This window comes from Entelurus aequoreus, linkage group LG11 (genome assembly GCF_033978785.1).
Source record: "Entelurus aequoreus isolate RoL-2023_Sb linkage group LG11, RoL_Eaeq_v1.1, whole genome shotgun sequence".
In the NCBI taxonomy this organism is placed as follows: Eukaryota; Metazoa; Chordata; class Actinopteri; order Syngnathiformes; family Syngnathidae; genus Entelurus; species Entelurus aequoreus.
Genome location: NC_084741.1, coordinates 47,620,358 through 47,641,968, shown reverse-complemented (window position 1 = coordinate 47,641,968; position 21,611 = coordinate 47,620,358). Strand labels below are relative to the sequence as shown.

The following is a 21,611-nucleotide window of genomic DNA, read 5'->3' as shown; positions in this document are numbered from 1 at the left end:
CAATAAAGAGAAATAAATGTTACACTTAAACATTTTAAGATTTTATTATTACACAAATAATTTTTTACCACATGAACACACACAAGTACAAGTACTAAAAATTGGTACCGTTGAGTACCGGTATTGATTCCCAAGTACCAGGAGTACCGATTTAAATGTGAAAGGTACCCATCCCTATTTGTCAGGGATGTTCTGTAATATTATTCTGTGATATTTTCACCTGAAGAAATGCTAGTACATCAGTTGAGGAATATGTGTAAATTATTTTATAACATGTGCTGGTCGAGTCCTCAATTACAGAATGATGATCAGGCTGAATATTACATTTTATTAATTAATAGGGAAGGTTCAAACATGGCCATGCAAAAATATGAAGACCATTAACTTGTACAACATGTAATGTACAGTATATCAGAAGCATTTATTCAGGCAGACATCACAGATTACAGCTGGGATAGGCTCCAGCCCCCTGCCCCTCCCCCGACTCCAAAAGGGACAAGTGGTAGAAAATAGATGGATGGATATTACAAAACATCTTCGACAATCAAAGCATGACCATAACAATCCACATGTTGTGTTATTTCTGCACGAAACTGTTCTTTAAACATGTAAGTGTAGCTCCTCCTCTGAAAGCAAGTGCTCCTAAAGCAGGAACACAATTTCTGTATTTATACAAAATCTGGCAAGACACCAACACACAGTAGGCATTTTGTTTTTAATATTATTGTCATTAAATCATGTTGTCTTTTTTGTAATGAGCTGTTTAAAAAAAGCATAGAGTTTAAAATACATTTCATTAAAGCAAATTCATTGTCCGTTCAGTGTAAAAACTTGAAAATGATCTGCGATTAACTTTGGGTTTTAATCTATTAACAATGCGACTAATCACGATTAAATATTTTAAGCGTTTGACAGCCTTAATATATACATATGTACATATACACAAATATATACACATATACACACACATATATATACATATACATATATACATACACGTCATGGCTTCACAAAGATTAGTACTAAACAGAAGGCCTATAAAATAATAATAAATTATCACAAATAATATTACGGTGGGTATAATAAGTGAAACAAATTTTTATTCGTATATTATTCACATCCAGCTAGGAAGAAGAAGCTGCTGTAGCGTGCATATACACCATCACCATGGCGACACACGTTAACGTGACAAGAACTGCCTGGACTGATACTGCCTTTACACATTTAAAGTGTTGTCTTTTTCATGGTTTTCAATGACATTTACAAGTTTTACTAACACTCCTCGCTGCAAAATGTTTACACAACCAACAAAAAAATGCGTCACGACAAAGTTCGCCTCTTTAGTAATGAGTGAGCCCACCTTAATTCCAAACTTAATCACTTTTGCCTAATTCACGTGGAGTGGACGTGTCCACAGGGTGAATGTGGGAATACGAGTGATGAGACAAATGTGCGTAACTTTTAAGCGCATAAAACACCTCTTAAACTTTAACGGCGGAATATGGCCCTGTATGGACAAAAAGAATGAGTACATTAAAGTAATAGGAGTTTAAAAACTAATTAAAAACAACATTTTTCAGCATTTTTCAAGATAATTCTTCAAAATGCATTTGGGAGATGAATAATTTAGATAAGGGGCTGGCCAAAATGATAAATGGTCACCCATCCACAAAAGAAACATTAACCACCAAACGCACTTGCACACACGCACACACACACACACACACACACACACACACACACACACACACACACACACACACACACACACACACACACACACACACACACACACACACGCACACGCACACACACACACACGATAGAACAGGTGGAGAAATTAATGAAAATGCTGTACTTACTAAATATTCTATTTAAGGCAACCTGCTCTCGCTCTCAGATGGACTGGATTGTTACATGTAAATAAATGCTTAGCTGGCACATCCTAGTCACGTCCGTTGTGTCCTTGGGCAAGACACTTCACCCTTGCTCCTGATGGCTGCTGGTTAGCGCCTTGCATGGCAGCTCCCGCCATCAGTGTGTGAATGTGTGTGTGAATGGGTGAATGTGGAAATACTGTCAAAGCGCTTTGAGTACCTTGAAGGTAGAAAAGCGCTATACAAGTATAACCCATTTATCATTTATCATTTATCACATAGCAGATGGTTGCCCGTTGGTGCACAAGTTGAATGAATGAGTGTGAATGCGACACTTGCAAAGTTACCAAACTTGTTACATTATTCAGGCAATTTCATGCAGTTAGACTACATGTGTTTTGAATGTGGTTGTGCTGCGAATAAAGATCCCCACATCCTGTTCTCAGTCAAAACTCTGCTTTAGTAGGGCATAAATATGGTGGACATGAATTAAAATGTAAACAGATTGATCCAGAGAGAGGTACAATGACATGGGGGGAAAGGAAGTTCTTGATTAACATTTAAGATGCTTGAGAATCCTCCTGCAGAGTTATTCATTACATTTTAACACCATGTAAGGTTCTTCAAATTTCAAAACAGCTTGTGACTATTGTTTGAATATGGAGAAAAAAATAATTAATATTTATAAACTAGCTGTCTCTTCTTGCCTGCAGATGGAAAGAGATACCCACAGTTGCTGCATGCTTATCTTCAACTCCTCAATTCTTTATGAGATTAGAAACACTGAGCACCTAGAATTATTTAAATCCCATTATTCCACATACATCGTATCTGGCAACGGCCTTTATTTTGTGCCTTTTTGATAGCAAAATCTAATTTATTTTCCACAGAAGTAAGCGACCTGCAGTTTCAAATGATTTCACCACACTAACATCATTACCCTTTGTGTGATTTGTACGAGGGAAGTTTTTTGTGCTGCTGTCAAACTCCGCAATAATAACTGTAAAAAGCTTTCTGCTCTGTAAGACTCCAATTTTACCCCTGCAGCTCATGCGTTTATCTATCATTCCCCTTGCCAGGTATAAACCAGGACCTTTTGGATGTCAGTAATATGGCCCAGTGGAAGCCAATGCTGTATGGAGTGGCCTTTCTTCATAGCACTGTACAGGAAAGGAGGAAGTACGGCCCCCTGGGATGGAACATTCCTTATGAGTTCAATCAGGCAGACTTCAACGCCACTGTGCAGTTTGTTCAGAACCACCTTGATGACATGGACATCAAAAAGGTAGGACAATTGTCACAAACATAAGGATTGGTAAATAAAGGTGTCCCGATCCCATATCAATATCGATAATGGTCCCATATCGGCTTGGATGTAACATTTCAAATATAAGCTACTATACAAGCAGTCTTGCAGCGTGTTTACTTGTGTCCTCCTATAAGCACATAAGTTCAAGTGTTTCTTGTATTTTAGTGAAGTAATTTACAAAAGGCAAGCAAGGTAGACTGTAGGCTACTAGGAGGTAGTAGCTGCACAACAGCTAAGCACACAATAGCGCCTAAGCTAGACATACGTAATATGTGTCCTTATTTGAACAATACCACAGTCCAAAAGATCTTGAAGCAGGGGTGCCCAAATGTTTTTGCCTCTAAGAGTTAAAGTGAAAATGTGCCAATGGTCCGCGGGCCAAACAGCGATTTCTACCATGCCACAGCACCACCAGTGAGGAATTTAGCCTCACACCGCCATATATAAATATACATTGTGTGCCTAATTCAGTTAGCATGCAACTCTGCTTTTTATGTACATTTTTAACCTCAAAACATTCAAAAAGGTAATTTTCTGCAGGTTTCCAGGTGTTGTTCCGTAACAAGTTCCTCCTAGGTATTTCACCTGATCACATTCAAACATTACCCAGACAGATTCGACGATGCTAAATTTTGAAGTAGAGAGGTTTTTATTACAGGACTTGACCAAGATTATCCTTTTCCACAGAGCGTTAACAAGTCTCAACTTTACCGTAGAGCAGGGGTCTCAAATTCAAACGCAACCAGCTAGCCTGTAAAAAAAAAATATATATATTTTATGAGGAAAAATAAATGGCAGTTTTTCATCATTTTTTGCAGTGCATTTCTATGAATTGAAAAACAGCACCACTTTAATTTTTACCACAAAATTCTGCCGATTGAACTGCTACTTTTTTACCATAAAATATACGTTCCTGTTTTTACTGATGATTGTACAGTAAATTTCTGGCGACTGAGCTGCCAGGTTTTTACAGTAAAATCTACTGACTTTTTGACAGCGGCGCCTTGCGTCAGTGATTGTGCAGCCTAAAAGAGGTCAGTATGAATATACATTAAATATGGTTGTCACCCTTTGGTGGGCCAATCGAAATGACACGACGGTAACAATTATCTACACACATTTGGTTTAAATCATATCCTCTTGAGAACCAGCCTTGTTTGTTTTTGGTCTATTTCTTTAGTCAGAGTGATACATTTCAGGACAAAAAAAATCCCTGGTATGCAAGAGGCAAAGGAAGCTGTGGTATGCAAAGGGAAACGGAAGCTGGCTCGGAGGAGAATATATTTCAATGTACTAATCAATATTGACAGTGCTTTTGTAAAATAAAAAAAATGTCATGCCTTTTATTGTCATTATGCGCATGTACAGATTAAACACATATTATTTTCTGGTTGTTGCACAGTCAGTAATGACTATAAATATTGTAAATTAGTGTTAATGTGGTTGCATGTCACTTGTTCTCAGGGCGTGTCATGGAACACAGTGCGCTACATGATTGGAGAAATTCAGTATGGTGGCCGTGTGACAGATGACTATGACAAGCGTCTCCTCAACACCTTTGCCAAAGTGTGGTTCAGTGAGGAAATGTTCGGACCTGCTTTCAACTTCTATAGAGACTACAGCATTCCCAGATGTTTAAATGTTGACCAGTATCTTACATATATCCAGGTAAGGTTCCTTGTGCCTTCTACTTTCTCCTCTTGCCAACTGTCAGTGACATCTTTAGGTAAAACTTACATTTTACTGCCCTCCAGATTGAAACCATTATATGTGATGTTCAGATTTAATGCAAGCCTATTCATTTCATTACAGATAATGTATGATTTTTATCAGTGCTACACTGCTGTGTGCGTATGCTTTGGGCAGTTCCTGAGCTAGTTTCATTAAAGCTTGTTTCATTATGATGGATGTTTCGGGTTGCCATGGGCCCTGCGAGCTCAACCTCCCAAATTGAGGATGAAAAAGACACACGCGCTCACACAAACACACACACAGGACTGAAACACAGTATATACATATTTTTTCAAGTGTTTTCTCACAGACAAAATGCCCTATAAAGTCAGTTTCTATCTGTAAGTGCTTGTCCACACCTTTGTTTATAGAAATGAAATGCAGGATGAATCATCCATCATATTTCTTCTTAAATGAGCCGACTTGTCTCTCGATTTTGATCTTATGAACAGGCAAGGTGCGACAAATGTTTTGGACATAAACTAGACCACGACAGATTTGTTCATAAGAAGTGTTTTTTGGGCCAAAGTAGATGCTTGACAGAGCCATGAGTTAAAATTGTTAATATATAATAATATACAGGTGAAACTAAAAAATATGAATATCATGCAAAAGTCCATTGGTGTCAGCAATTCAAATGTGAAACTGATATGTGATGTGAACTCATTACATGAAAAGTGAGGTATGTCAAGCCTTTATTTGTTCTAATTGTGATAATCATGGCTTACATTTCTTGAAAACCCCACATTTTCTGATATTTCCAGTTCAAGGTTTTTATAGGCTGTAAACAATAATCATCAAAATGCTATCAAAACAAATATATTGAAATATATTGAGTTGCATCTTATGAGCCTTTGTCATATATTAGTCTCACCTGGTAAATCTCATTTCTGGAATAAACAAACCTTTGCACGACCTTCTAATTTATGAGTGTCACCAGTGTATACCGGTTTTCAAAAAATATATTTGTGGTAAAGACCGAAAGGTTTTCACTTGGTTGATCCTGATCCTCTGTATCCCATGGTAACATGTTGATTTTGCTGTGTTTCCAAAGGATATTTTGCCTTCCTGGAGTGCATAAAACAAATACAACTGTTGCAATAGTCACTCAAATGGAGAGAATAACTGCTTAATGCATTATTAAAACCTGTTAAGCTTGAACTATTTTCATTTTTTTTATGTTCAGTGTTTGGTCCAATTTAAGTCAAGTGTTTCTCGGGTTAAGATGAGTGATCACCGGATTCTGAACAAGTGAAGTGGTTGATTTGTGAATGGCACCTGAAGACAATGGAAAGGGTTACGCAAATAATACACTCAAGCAATTTTTCTCCATCTTAGACGCATAATATAAGTGTACACTGGAACATTTTAAAGGTCATGCCTCAGATTTCTTAACTGCAAAAACTAGATAGCTTCGTTATTGAAGTCTGCAGGTTGGCAAATATGCAAATAGCAACATAAGTGTGACCAGTTTCCATTGGGCTCAATTAGACATATCCAGATCCCGATTATGGGATCAGGTCGGGCCCCATATTTGCCTTTAACTGATCGGTAAACGGCTGATGAGCTGACGAGCCCAGTCGATCTTTGCGCAGCTGTGTCCCAGTGTTTTCATGTCTAAAGATTGTATTGATGAGAACGATTCCCTCAAAAGGGATGCACGCTCAGGAAGACAGTTACATTTCGGGATTATTTGGTACAGACATGCAGGAGGTGTTTGAATTCCAGCAGGATGCGTGTCTTGCTTGAACACCTCCTTGAACGCGTTGTTTATCCACAGTGCTGAAGATACTATAACACTTCTACGATATTACTAATCCTCAGCCCCATGGCGGAAAATTAACAGAGCTTCCTCCAAGTATCCTACTCCTTATCACTGGAGGACTAGAGGCAAATAAATGCCTAAAGTATGCTACACACACACTCAGAGCAGGACGACACAAGAAACTAACCACTAAAGTTTCAATGTAAAGGAAGGGTGATCGAACCAGATGTCCATACTATCGATTCCTAATATAGTATCTGTATATAAACAATATTAAAGTGATTAGATCGATATTTTTCTTTTGGATCGTTTTTGTTACTGTTTACAAACTCAGGGAGTAAGTCTCTGGTTAAAGGAAGGCTTTGAAGGCAAACTAATGATTTAAGAGTAGTTTTTGCTTTAATTTAGTTACTGTGCACTAGCCAATTTATTTTGTTAAAAAATTGTAAGTAGCAATTGATACCACATATAAACAAGCAAGTTTAGTGAGATATGCTTTATAAAAACTTGTTTTTGTGTTTACTTTAATTATTTACAATCAAACATTGTAGTTTATAGTCTGTTGTCAAAGTATTGGATCAGGACTGGAAATAAGATTCGATCTAAGGCCAAACAATAAGATGGGGATCAGAAGCCAAACATGTTGATCGGTGCAATTAGGTATGGAGACCTTTACAATGGGGCCATTGGTAGTATAGTAGTTCACATAACTGACTTGTCAGGGGATCCTGCTGGTCTCCCAATGGATTGGACTTGCACATGAAGTCGGGACCAGGGGTGACCACTCCTTATGCATCAGTCAGTGACGTCTCTGCGCCCCGATGTGTCTACATGCAAGAGGATCCCCTGCTGACCCCAATATGGACTGGACTCTCACATTAACTGTATCCATTCGGCATCCATTGCACCGGTCACCCACATCGCGGTCCTTTCCAAGGTTTCTTATTGTGCCCATTGGGTTTAGTTTTTTCTTGCCCTGATGTGGGATCTGAGTCCAAGGATGTTGTAGCTTGTGCAGCCCTTTGAGACATTTGTGATTAAGGACTATATCTAAGTAAACTTTGATTGATTGATTGATCAATTCCCACTTGATACCATATTCATAATCACCCTGCTATTGACTGTGTATGTAGCCTTGTCCTCATAAGTCAAGTAAATGTTATTCATAAAGCACCATTTCACAAGTTGTTTTAAAGCATTTTATACATTAAACAGGTCTAGATTCCTCAGAGATCAAAGAAAACCAATTTCCCTTCACTTCAGAAATGAAAAGACTCCCTTCAAGGAATAATTATCTGATAGACACAAGACTCACAGCCTGATTTACTAAGAGCTTAATAGCTACGTGCTAGACAGTGTGTGCAAAAAATAGTGTGTTTTATGAGCGGGTGTGTTGCGTGTGATCTACCAACAGTGCGTGTGCAATTGTAAAGTGGTGCAGACCACCTTAATGAGATGATGATTTCGCGTGCATATGAGGCATCACCCCACTAGAACATTTTTCTGTAAATTCATGTTATCATGCTCCTACCTGTGTGCGATGTGTTGAACCAGCAGCGCACATCTATAATCCGTAACCCCTTTTCTGAATTGCAATCTAGACAACAGAAACATATGCACACTGACACTTAATTCTGTGTGGATCGCATCACCAGGGCATTCGTGGTTCTGAAATGACTCAAAGGCAAGAAAATGCGCACAATGAAAGACGTATTTTCATGTTGGAGATATATTATAGTACCGTATTTTCCGGACTATAGAGCGCACTGGTATATAAGCCACAGCCACTAAATTTTAGAAGGAAAACATGTATAAGCCGCAGATACAGTATGCACGTTGTGGAATGAGTTGCGAAATGAGTTATTTACGCAGAAAGATTATGTAAATGTTTATTTACATACATTAATGGTTTCCAAACAGTGTCTGTAACACGTCAGTAAAATGGCTGACCAAAAAAAAAAAGTCATCGTCATTCACCTGCTCGCTGCGGAATCTAGCTCTATAACCAGCTAAACAGACTCAATAAAGCCACTGTGATGTTTTGGGGAATTTAAGAAGCTGAAACAATACAAAAAGAATGCCATTGTAAGTTAATAACACTAACAAAGATACTCGTAAATGTGTTATCATTTTAACTAATGCTAACAACTCTAGCTTCAATACAATACGATAACACTCATACACACCACACATCGGACGTTGAGTAAGTAACAATTGTTACAGTTATACTTTAAAACTTACAAACGTTGTTTGGAGTGATTAATGAAGAATCCATTTGAGTATGAATGTTATGGACGGCTAGAAGACGGAACAGGACTTTTACTCCCGGTTGATTTCTGTCAGTCTCTTAAGTTTATCCGTTTGGTTTGTTAAAATTGTTCAGAATTGTTTTATTTTTCGATCAATACACAGCGATGCCCAGAAGGCTGGTAGTAACTCAACCCATGCAGCCCCTGAGCTAAAATGAGTTTGACACCCTTGGAAACAGAAGAGCTGAGTGAGCAAACTTGCCCAAACAATGGTGCCATAGCGCAAACAATAACACACCTATTCAATGTATTTATTTTATTTTTTCAACTATCTGCATTATGATCGTCAGCAAAAAAAAAAAAAAAATCCATAAAATAGCCGCATCTTAGCGTAGGAAAAAAGTAGCGACTTATAGTTTGGACTTTACTGTAATATATTTCCTAAAACAAATAAATAATACTAACAACATTGGAAAAAAAACGCCAGAAGAGACCAAAATGCATCAATTTAATTTGTTTTAATCAGCCCCTTAAGTCATCCATCGGCTATACATTTATAAAAGGAAATTGCTGAATAGACAATATGTCTAATATTTTTATTTATTTTTGACCGTCCACCACACAGGTATGACAGAGCATTCTTGCCTGTTCATCTTGTGTCTGTACAGCACAAACACTGATTCTGCAGCTGTGTGTGGAACTGTCAGATAGCACGTCCTAAATGCAACGCTAAATTGTGCTCGCTAAACGTTGATGAGTGTTGTACATTGCGCGTGCTAAATAATTATATTTGTATTTTCACCTCCCAGTATTGTGGGCGTTTTGATGATCAGCATATATATTGCATATCAATGAAAACAGAGACACAAAATTGATTGTGCGCCTTATTCTGCTCAATTAACAAACACAGTCCACATTTTACGCATGCAGTACATCAGCTTGGCGTGTGCTATCAAGTTTGCACATGTTTTAGTACACGCAAACCGTCAGTAAATCTGTGAGTCCGGGGCACCTGTCTGTCCTAGTCAGTTAGGTTCAGATAGGGACATTGTAGTGTGCCACACTTCCTCCCTGAATTGACACACAGCTCCTTTGTTTGGGACAGTATCTCATCACACAACCTCTTTCTTCTGATCACTATGCTTCAAATACAACAGTTAGTGTGAAGCACACAAAGCTTTTTTTTTTAATATACTGAAAAAAATAGTGGCTTGCACTGTTTGAATCTAAAGGGACACATGGTAGTCTTTTCTTCCTGCAATGCATTTAAAAGAAAAACATACTTGCCGAGATGTGAAAAATTCCGGACACCGCATGCTGTAACTATTTTATTCCTAATCTCACACACACAACTGGGTGAACATTTGGTAAAACATGCACCCCTACTGTGTTGCCTGATCTTTTGTTGTTCTGACACCTACATCACATGATGACACTTTTGTTTAAGGTCCAAGGTTTAAGCCCATACGTTGACATCACTTGACTTGGGTAAAACGGAATCCATCCTGTTTGGGTCCCACATCAACCTTAAGAAAGTCAGTGACTTCACTATAAAAGTGTGTGACATTGTTATCACCAGGAAAGATGAGGTCACCTACCTAGGTTCCGTTCTAGAGGCTAACCTTTCCTGTGATAAAATGGCAACCAAGGTAATCAAAAAGGTTAACCAACGAATGAGATTTCTCTACAGAATTTCCTCTCTGGTCAACAAAAGCACCTTGAGGATTCTGGCGGGAACTCTCGTTCAACCCTTTTTCGATTACGCATGCACCTCCTGGTACCCCAGCACCTCCAAAACCCTCAAATCTAAACTCCAAACATCTCAGAACAAGCTAGTCAGGTTACTTCTAGACCTCCACCCCAGATCCCACCTCACTCCTACCCACTTCTCTAAAGTGGGCTGGCTCAAGGTGGAGGACAGAGTTAAACAACTTGCACTGAGCCTAGTCTATAAAATCTGCTACACCTCCCTGATACCGAAGTACATGTCAAACTACTTCCTTAACGTAAATGACCGCCATAACCACAACACCAGGGGGAGCTCCACTAACCACGTTAAACCCAGATTCCGAACTAACAAAGGTCTTAACTCATTCTCTTTCTATGCCACATCAATGTGGAATGCGCTCCCAACAGGTATAAAAGAAAGGGCATCTCTATCCTCCTTCAAAACCGCAATAAAAGTTCACCTCCAGGCAGCTACAACCCTAAACTAACACCCTCCTGATTATTGCTAATAATCAAATGTAAACAATCGAATGCAGATACTTTTTCTTATGCCTTCTGATCTCTCTCTCTCTCTCTCTCTCTCTCTCTCTCTCTCTCTCTCTCTCTCTCTCTCTCTCTCTCTCTCTCTCTCTCTCTCTCTCTATGTCCACTACTTGATATCCTACCCCCCCCCCCTCCACACCCTTGATTGTAAATAATGTAAATAATTCAATGTGATTATCTTGTGTGATGACTGTATTATGATGATAGTATACCTGTATATGATAGTATATATCTGTATCATGAATCAATTTAAGTGGACCCCGACTTAAACAAGTTGAAAAACTTATTCGGGTGTTACCATTTAGTGGTCAATTGTACGGAATATGTACTTCACTGTGCAACCTACTAATAAAAGTCTCAATCAATCAATCAATCATTTCAAGTATGACCACTACATTTGCTATATACACTATATTGCCAAAAGTATTTGGCCACCTGCCTTGACTCACATATGAAGTTGAAGTGCCATCCCATTCCTAACCCATAGGGTTCAATATGATGTCGGTCCACCTTTTGCAGCTATTACAGCTTCAACTCTTCTGGGAAGGCTGTCCACAAGGTTGCGGAGTGTGTTTATAGGAATTTTCGACCATTCTTCCAAAAGCGCATTGGTGAGGTCACACACTGATGTTAGTCGAGAAGGCCTGGCTCTCAGTCTCCGTTCTAATTCATCCTAAAGGTGTTCTGTCGGGCTCAGGTCAAGACTCTGTGCAGGCCAATCAAGTTCTTCCACACCAGACTCTGTCATCCATGTCTTTATGGACCTTGCTTTGTGTATTGGGGCACAGTCATGTTGGAACTGTTCCAACTGGGAGCGTGGAATCGTCCAAAATGTTTTGGTATCCTGGAGCATTCAAAGTTAATTTCACTGGAACTAAGGGGCCAAGCCCAACTCCTGAAAAACAACCCCACACCATAATTCCTCCTCCACCAAATTTCACACTCTGTACCATGCAATCCGAAATGTAACGTTCTCCTGGAATCCTCCAAACCCAGACTCGTCCATCAGATTGCCAGATGGAAAAGCGTGATTCATCAGTCCAGAGAACGCGTCTCCACTGCTCTAGAGTCCAGTGGCGACGTGCTTTACGCCACTGCATCCCACGCTTTGCATTGGACTTGGTGATGTATGGCTTAGATACAGCTGATCGGCCATGGAAACCCATTCAGTGTAGCTCTCTGCGTACTGTACATGGGCTAATTGGAAGGTCACATGAAGTTTGGAGCTCTGTAGCAACTGACTGTGCATAAAGTATTTGCACTATGCGCTTCAGCATCCGCTGACCCCTCTCTGTCAGTTTATGTGGCCTACCACTTCGTGGCTGAGTTGCTGTTGTTCCCAAACTCTTCCATTTTCTTATAATAAAGCCGACAGTTGACTTTGGAATATATTAGGAGCTAGGAAACTTCAAGACTAGATTTGTTGCACAGGTGGCATCCTATGACAGTTCCACGCTGGAAATCACTGAGCTCCTGAGAGCGGCCCATTCTTTCACAAATGTTTGTAGAAACAGTCTCCATGCCTAAATGCTTGATTTTATACACCTGTGGCCAGGCCAAGTGATTAGGACTCCTGATTCTGATCATTTGGATGGGTGGCCAAATACTTTTGGCAATATAGTGTGTCTTTAGGGGACTGACAAGCACATTTGTACAGTTTGGGTAAGATTAATCTAAAATATAAAAACTGTGCAAAAGTTCCGCCTCTCCTGAGATCATCTGGGACACCCTGAACAGCGAATGGTTGATGGATAGTTAAAAAACATAACCTTGATCAAGGAAAAGATCAGGGTTATGCACAACCCATAAGGGGTACCAATCCAGAATAAGATGCTTACCAGGCGGTGTCTTATACATGTACATGTCTATTATAGATACATTTTCAAGGCACCTCAGGTCAAATAACTTGTTTGTTTTCACAGAGTCTCCCAGCCTATGACACCCCAGAGGTGTTTGGTTTGCACCCGAATGCAGACATCAGCCACCAAAGTAAATTGTCAAAGGACGTGTTGGACACAATTCTCAGTATTCAGCCTAAAGATAGTTCATCAGGGGGAGGGGAGACCAGAGAGGCGGTGGTGTCCAGGCTGGCTGATGACATGCTGGAGAAACTGCCTGCAGATTATGTACCTTTTGAAGTAAGCCCTTGTGACTTTGTGTGTAGGTGTGTGTGTTTGTGCGTGCGTGTGTGAGTTGATGCCCGTGTGACGCCTCGGGGGAGTGTTTCAGTAGAGAAAAGCATCAAGAGTAATGTTCTTCACCTTCCACTGGTGGTGTGCTAAGTGGAGAGGTGGGTAAATGGAGACACACGGGTGGGGTGTTGTTTGGATGCTTTGTGTGTTAGGAACGCAACAATGCTCTAAATAGAATAGTGGAAATGTACGGCTAAAATCTGAATTTGCCACCGTAACAGGATAACTAATAGAAGAGAAAAAATGCATTTACTGGTATGCATGATAAAAACATGACGAATATGCTAAGCAATAACCTTGGATACAAAGAATAAAACCTTATTGCTTTCAAACCGTAGTAACTATAGAAACCTCATGTCCTGTGCATGACCACGTTATCTGCTTTTTTCTCCCAGGTTAGTATATCAGAAGGTTATAAATGCAGAAAAGATAGGGAAGAAAACTGAGCTACGGAATCAAATGTCTGTGCAGAACAGAATGAGAGCATCATTTTCAGTGATCAAGGTGTTCCATAAATAACTTTGTAAGGCTCCTTGCTGCTGACTATGCCTACTTACATAAGATTTAAAGAGTTCAAGTAGAGTGCGAGGTTATTTATTGCACATTGAAATTATTATTAACAAGTTGGAATTAATCTAGGAAAACGATTGTGTTTTATATTAGATGAGGTGTGTCACATTCCATCTGCAACCACATGATAATCAACCAATATCTTTAAACATGCTTAGCATTTTGTCTTCATATAAACTCACCAGGTGAGAGAACGTCTCCAGAAGATGGGACCTTTCCAGCCAATGAACATCTTCCTGCGTCAGGAAATAGACCGAATGCGGAGGGTTTTAGTTTTGGTCCGAAGCACCCTGACTGATCTCAAGTTGGCGATCGATGGTACCATCATCATGAGTGAGAACCTACGAGATGCCCTGGACTGCATGTACGACGCACGCATTCCTCAACGCTGGAAGAAGGTCTGTTGAAATCAGGTTACACTATAAAAAATGTTTGTTGTCATTAAATAATTGATAAAAACAAAAACAAAGTTATGTAGCTATTGTTAGCCTATTCTTTTTAAATTGTTTTGCTTTTGTCTGTTTGCAAACAATGCAGTAATGCTGCTAGATTAGACTATTTGCTGAATGCTACGGAGACTAAAAACACAAATTTGATTGGACATCCCTTAAAAGGCCCTTTCAGTGCTGCATTGTAGGGACTGTGTTTGGTTCAATGTTGTCCATGTATGTCCGAGTATTCACAGGTCACAGTTTTACTGTTGTGTCTATGTGTAAATATTAGGGCTGTCAACCGTAGGGTATCAGTGTTTTTTAACCAAAATGCCACGAGTACCCCATAGAGGGCTGCCAAAAATATCTGTTTCTCAGCTGTGGTCTGTCTGTATTGGTCGCAGCGTTACTCAGTTGTAATACACTTTTCCACCACTTGTGGTCGTAATGGCAATCGCAAACAAACAGAAGAAGTCTGGAGCTAAAGTCGTAAAGAAGTTTTTTAATCGCAGAAATTATGACAAAAGTGGTGAAGCTATATTTTAATTTGCACCTAAATTTTATTGAGAGTTTATTCAAGAAATACTTATTATTTATCATTAATTCAGTTAATGTATTTATTGTAATTGTATGTACATTTAGTTTTCATCACTTGTTGAGTCTCTTCTTTTCTTTTGCAATATATTTTGATTAAATTTTATTTTTTTAATCAGCCTGACCTAAGCTTTGATAATAATCTTTGTGATTAACACGTGGTTACATATCATTTGACAAGGCTTATCCTGTTAAACTGTAAGCAGGTTAAATATAATTAATAAACATGATTAAAAATCTAGAGTAAGATTACTAATTCAGTGTTAATATTTTCCAACTGTAGTGGAAAATTTGGGGCCCGAGGTCAAAAAGGTTAAGAACACCTGCAATAACTCATGCGATTAATCACAAAAATGATCACATTCATCATGTGCAAACAGATAATAAACGCACAATTTTTTGATGGTTACCTGAAAAACGTGGGTTGTTTTAGACTTAGACTTCCTTCATTGTCATTCAAATTTGAACTTTACAGTACAGATAAGAACACAATTGTGCTGCATTAGCTCGTTGTAGTGCAGGATAAAAGAGCAATAAGGTGCAGATATACAGTAAATAGATTTACTGTACAGATAAATATATTGCACTTTTGCATATGCATCCACGTTTACAGATTTATGTTATGTTGTCTTGCATATTGTCTACAGTCAGTGATTAGGTAAGTGCACATCTAAGTGAGGAGACCACATCTCGTGTGCTCACAGACAAATTCCACTTCAAAATAAAACCTGACTGGACTTTTAGAAAAACATGTTTTCAAGTTTTAACAAAAAAATTACATGCATTAAAGTAAGACATAAAACAAAATGTTATTTTATGACATTCTGACAAAATATTGGAGGAATATTACACATGCAAGTAATTTGCTGCACATATTAATGTGTAATCTAAATTCAAAAGTGCGATTCATCCAATTTAAAAAAAATCATTATTTGACAGCACTACTAAATGTATGAAACATCAACATTAACCACAAATTCTATTGTTTTCTTCAATGTCAATTAGGTCTTGACATTTTTTTCTCTTTAATGAATTTTGTTTTAGCTGGTTGATTTTGAACAGCACGGCTGGCGATGTGATTACTGTAGGAAAGTGGATTCTTATTTGGATGAAATGATTAACAGTGATCTAAACAACAAATAAAAAAGCTAAACAAATGAAAACGGTTATCAGAAGCCACAAATAATATTATATAAATTAGGCAAGCTTTGAAGTACGATCGTTAAAAATACATTGTAATCGTACACTATTTTTCTGTTTAATTTACGCAAATGTCTAATATTAATGCACATTGCCCACAGCGGTTGTCAAATATTGCAGTGATAACGGTGGCTGTAATCGTGGTGTTGGATACTCCAACACTGTAGTGTCTTTGAGCAGCAAAAGACTACACTTGTGTTTGGTGGTGATGAGAAAGGCTGATGGTGTGAAGTGAAAGCCACAGCTCTGTCAGTCTGCTCCAAGGCAGCTGTATAGAGGGTCAAATCGGAGAGAATTTATTGAATGCATCTTCAAATAATTGCTGTAATGTGTCAGTTAATTTCAAATTGAATTAAATACATAAATGTCCTATTAAAATGGGTCATTTGTTTACTTTATATAAAAGTACATTTAATTATCTTTTTTTTAGTCCTGTTCAGCCACTCAGGCAAATCATATAGTTGATGTAAATGCCCATATCTGCTGTTCATATTTACTTTACTAAAGAGAAGTGTGGATACTTCTCTTGCCTTATTTGTATTTTACTTTATTAAATTAAATTAAATGCAGGAGGGGATAGAAACAATTTTAAAAAGGAAGAAAGAGGGGGAAATTGCATGCACAAGAGGGGGGATAAGACAGAGAGACAAAAACAACAGCAAACACAATATGTACAATATGATATAAAAAAGAATAGCAAAGAAGCAGTTAGTGAACTAAATATTAATAACACAAATGACAATAAACATTGTTGCACTACAACGGAGCAATAAAAATACCAATAGAAATATCACTAGTGATAAGGAATAATAACAATAATTACCTCTATTATCAACAATACAAGTGCAAAAATACATATATGTAACGATAACTTGAATTACAAAAGAAAGCAGACAAATGGAGGGGAAGAGGAGCGAACTATATTAACCTTGTAGATTGATATAGTAAAAATAGGTTAAGTTTGATCAGTGTGCCATGTGTTACCCAGTTTCCCATGAGGACCACAACGTTAGTATGTTTGATGAAACCATACCCCACGCTGGCAGAAAGACAGGACCCAGAGACTCCCCGCAGCCGGACGGGAAGACTGCCCCGCCGCCAAGCAACCCCCCCATGTCATTACAAATTAATTACACATTTATATATTTGATTCCAATTCTAAATAATTAATGACACATTTAAGTCGTCATTTAAAGATGTATCGATTTAACGTTGTCCCATTTGACCCTCCATACAGCTGTGACTTTTATGTACCGGTAGCTTACCACCATAAATGTTGAGTGTCTCACTTCATCCATGCATGAGTCCACTTAAAGTCATCAGCATCCCACCCTTGAGCCAAGTGGACAATAGGGCTCTTCTATTGCGTGTCCGAGTCATTTTTACAGAACGACAAGGCACAATCAACGACACACTGAACCAGCCTTGAACAGGCTATGTTAAAGGGCATCTCCATGAATGTTATCAACATCAAATTGAATCCAGTTTAGGGAGACTTTTTTGCAAAGGAATTTAGCAATCAGTGTGTATAAAAAGTCCAGTTTTAAGTTGACTTGTAAGGGTTGTAAGATATATATCTATATTTTTTTTTACAGCTCATGGTTAATTCAATTCCACAGTGCTAAATTCTTAACGTTTTGACTTTATTTTTCTCTTACTGCACAGTGATTCACACGTCATTGTTTTTCATGTCTCCCTTTTGTCAAGTGTGTAGCTGACAGTTTACATTGTTATAATGTTGTCATGTTGTCAAGGAATCATGGGCCTGCAGCACTCTGGGGTTCTGGTTCACAGAGTTGCTTGAGCGCAACCGGCAATTCCAGGCATGGATCTTTGAGGGGCGGCCCAACTGCTTCTGGATGACAGGCTTCTTCAACCCGCAGGGCTTCCTGACAGCCATGAGACAGGTACACACAGCATCAGGCTACCTCCTAACACTACCAGATGGTTTTCAGAGTCAGAGGCAGGCATATGGCCACACACACACACACAGACACACACACACACACACACACACACACAGACACTTGCGACAGGAAGGCTGAAGCAAATGACGCAGATGAAATGTGTAATTCTGCACAATTAAAAAACAGCATGTTGGTGCAAGGCATCAACCAATTAACGGTGCTTGTTTTTTATGCTCATTTGCATACTGTAGAGTTTTCTTGTTTGTTTTTTGCAATACTGTTTGAACTAGATTCCTCTTGGTTATTGTAAGCTAACATTTCCAATTCTATCACCAGTTGTCATGTTCATAGAAACCTGAATTTATTGGTTCAGCCTCTCTAGCATGGTAACCAGTTTGCCTATACAACCGTAGTTGTCACATTCTGTTCAGGTGTGTACTCCAGGACGCAGAGACAAAGGCAGCTTTTGCATGAATATAAATTATTTAAATGAAAATCACACAGAATGGATACAAAAAAAATGGTACCAAAAATCAGAATACGTTTGCTGTGGAATGCATAAAATTAAATAGAAGAACAAGTAGGACATTTTGAGCGTCTGCCAAAACAACTTACTCCCGCAGCTGTGCTAAAAAAAAGAATCACTGATTGATGATCCTCAATAGGTGTGTCCGGCTGGTCTGCCTATCACCGGAAGTAGAGCAAAATATGAAAATAAAGACTGGTATTAATAACTGTATAAAAGCATGCCTGTCATGCAGAGAATGACGATAGTGACACTTCTTTATATTAGGTAAATCAGGATTCAATCCGGGTGTTGGGGGCAGAAACCAGGTTTTTGAGCATGTATGAACAATGTTGTTGGCGTGAGCCCAGGATGCAGAGACGACGTTCAGGTAAAATTGTGATTTGTCAAAAACAGTAGTAAAGCAGGTAGAAAGGGTGAAAGAAATGCAAACACTTTTGCACAACACCACACAATGCAAAACAATGTTAACATGCTACTGATAGCAATTAGCAAAAGAAGAAACACAAATTCAGGAAGTGCACACTAAGGCAGGGATCCTCAAACTTGTTGAGGACCAGTACAGCGGAGAAGGAGACGGCACGGAGGCAGGGACGTCGTTTAGCTTGCAGCGTGTTTATTGATATACAAAAATGATGTGGGTGATTAATCCAAATATATATAGTGTGACTATGTGAAGCGATTATATGTAGAGTGTTACTGGGTGGTGTTGAGATCGATGTGGAAGTCCAGAAAGGGCAAGGCAGGCTCAGAGGTCTGGGGACAGGCAGGTGGTCAGGGGCTGGAGCGAGGCGTCGTTGTCTGGGGGCAGGTGTGAGGTCAAGATCCGGGAAGGAAGCAGGAAGTCCAGAGGGGATCCGGGAAAACGAGACACACAGCTCGAAACCGACACAGGACAAGACACGATGAGCACAATGGAGGGGAAACACAAAGAGCAAAAAAGCACATAGGCAAGGAAGCTAGAGACGTGAAGGCTTACTGTACTGGTACGAGTAGCTACGTTCTGGCACTGGAACACAGGACACGCTGGCTTAAGGCAGGGGAGCTCTCATCAGCGTTAGGTGTGATGGTTGTTGAGTGAGCACAGCTGCGCGGAGGCGTGTCCCGAGGCGCACTCAGCAGAGCGCACAGCAGAGTGAGAGGCGGCAGGTGTTTGAACCGTAACACAGGGGTCATAATTTGGCCGGGGGATGGACTTTCTATTTGTGTGTTTACTTATATCTGTCTTGTCCCCACAATTTGCCCCTCTGTCTTCTTTTTTTTTTCTTCACCTTTCTATTCACTCATGCTGTGTCCGGCTGTGGTAAATACTATATATATATATATATATATATATATATATATATATATATATATATATATATATATGGATGGATGGATGGATGTATAATATAATATAATATATAAATATATATATATATATATATATATATATATATATATATATATATATATATATATATATATATATCCAAACACACACACACTAGGTGTGGCAAAATTATTCTCTGCATTTGACCCATCACCCTTGATCTTCTTCATCGTATGGGCAGCTGTTTTCCGGCACCCGGACCTGAGGCCGAGGGTCTATGCCTTTTACCACCCCAGGCCCGGGGGGCCCTCCCGTTCATATGTCAGGACACACAGAAGTGAGCCAGGTCACCGAGCAGTCATCCAGGTCCGCCAGGCCACGCAAACCATTAGGAGCACGATAAATCGGGCAACGCAGGATCACGTGGTCGGCAGTCTGCTCCTCCGCGCCACACTCACACGTCGCGTTAGGTGCTAAGCCCCACTGGAACATGTTTGAGCGAAAGCGACCGACACCAGTTCGGAGGCGGTTAAGCCTCACCCAGGCCACTCGTGGTAGTGAGAGGCCTGGTATTGAGCCGGTGTCAGGTATGAAGTCACGGAGTCTGGAGGAGATGGTATGCTCCAGGTCCGTGCTCCATTTGTGATTCGCCCAGTGAGCCGCCCTGATGTTGTTGTCACTGCATTGCTGCAGGAGCTTCAGGGCGGCTGGTACCAGTGGGTCTCTGGAGGGGAGGCGGGGCGTTGGCTCTGAGGAGAGTGTGAGCCTTTCATGGAGCAGGTGGTTCTCATCCATGTTTGCCCGGCCCGCCAGAGTTGCTACAGCACCTTGGCGACGAAGCTCAGCGGGTTGGATGCCTGCTAAGATGGGCAGTAGCTCCACAGGGGTGGGGCGCAGGCATCCAGTGATAACACGCAAGGCTTCGTTGATCGGGACATCAAGTTGTTTAGAGTGAGCACTGCGCGCCCAGACAGGTGCGCAGTACTCAGCAGTTGAGTAGACCAGGGCAAGTGCTGCTGTTCGCAGAGTTCTTGCCCCGGCACCCCAACCGGACCCGACCAACCGTCTCAGCAGTGAGACGCGGGTGTTGAGTTTCTTGCGTGTTGCCAAGAGGTGTTTACGGAAAGTGAGCGACCTGTCCAGGGTGACCCCAAGGTATTTAGGGTCAGGGCGAGGGTCTTCAGGTGTAGGACGAGGCCGGCATAGGGTAAGGGAAGCCCCATCCGGCTTCCGCACCTCGAACCTGATCTCACGATCCGCTTCCCAATTGTATAGGTGGAAAGCTTGTGTCACCGTCTTGGATTCGCTGAGCTTCAATCTCCAGTTATGGAGGTAAGCCACTAAAGTCTCCATGTCCTGGCTTAGAGTTCCCTCCAAGGCCTGCCAGTCCCTGTCGGAGTGCAGCAGCGCGAGATCGTCTGCGTATGCGAACCTCCGTGAGACTGTGGCAGGCAGGTCGTATGTATAGATGTTATACAGGAGGGTAGCCAGGACAGATCCCTGGGGGACGCCATTTTTCAGGCGCCGCAACCTGCTTTTATCTCCGTTACTGGTGGTGAGAGTAAAGCTGCGGTTCCAGACAAGCTCCATGATCATTTTGACCATGTGCCTGTCTGGAAGCAGGCGGAGAAGTTTGCAGGTGAGGCCGCGGTGCCAGACTGTGTCATAGGCAGCAGT

At 40.2% G+C, this 21,611-nt stretch overlaps 1 protein-coding gene across 1 annotated transcript in view; it reads left to right on the top strand.

Moving 5' to 3' along the window:
* The window catches only part of dnah5 (dynein, axonemal, heavy chain 5), a 251,509-nt gene that overhangs the window by 215,066 nt on the left and 14,832 nt on the right, over positions 1 to 21,611 (top strand). The window contains exons 83-87 of the mRNA XM_062062242.1: positions 2,957 to 3,162; positions 4,651 to 4,854; positions 13,125 to 13,340; positions 14,150 to 14,362; positions 17,944 to 18,096. Of these exons, the coding sequence (XP_061918226.1) occupies positions 2,957 to 3,162; positions 4,651 to 4,854; positions 13,125 to 13,340; positions 14,150 to 14,362; positions 17,944 to 18,096 (992 nt within the window). The remainder of the gene's footprint in view (positions 1 to 2,956; positions 3,163 to 4,650; positions 4,855 to 13,124; positions 13,341 to 14,149; positions 14,363 to 17,943; positions 18,097 to 21,611) is intronic.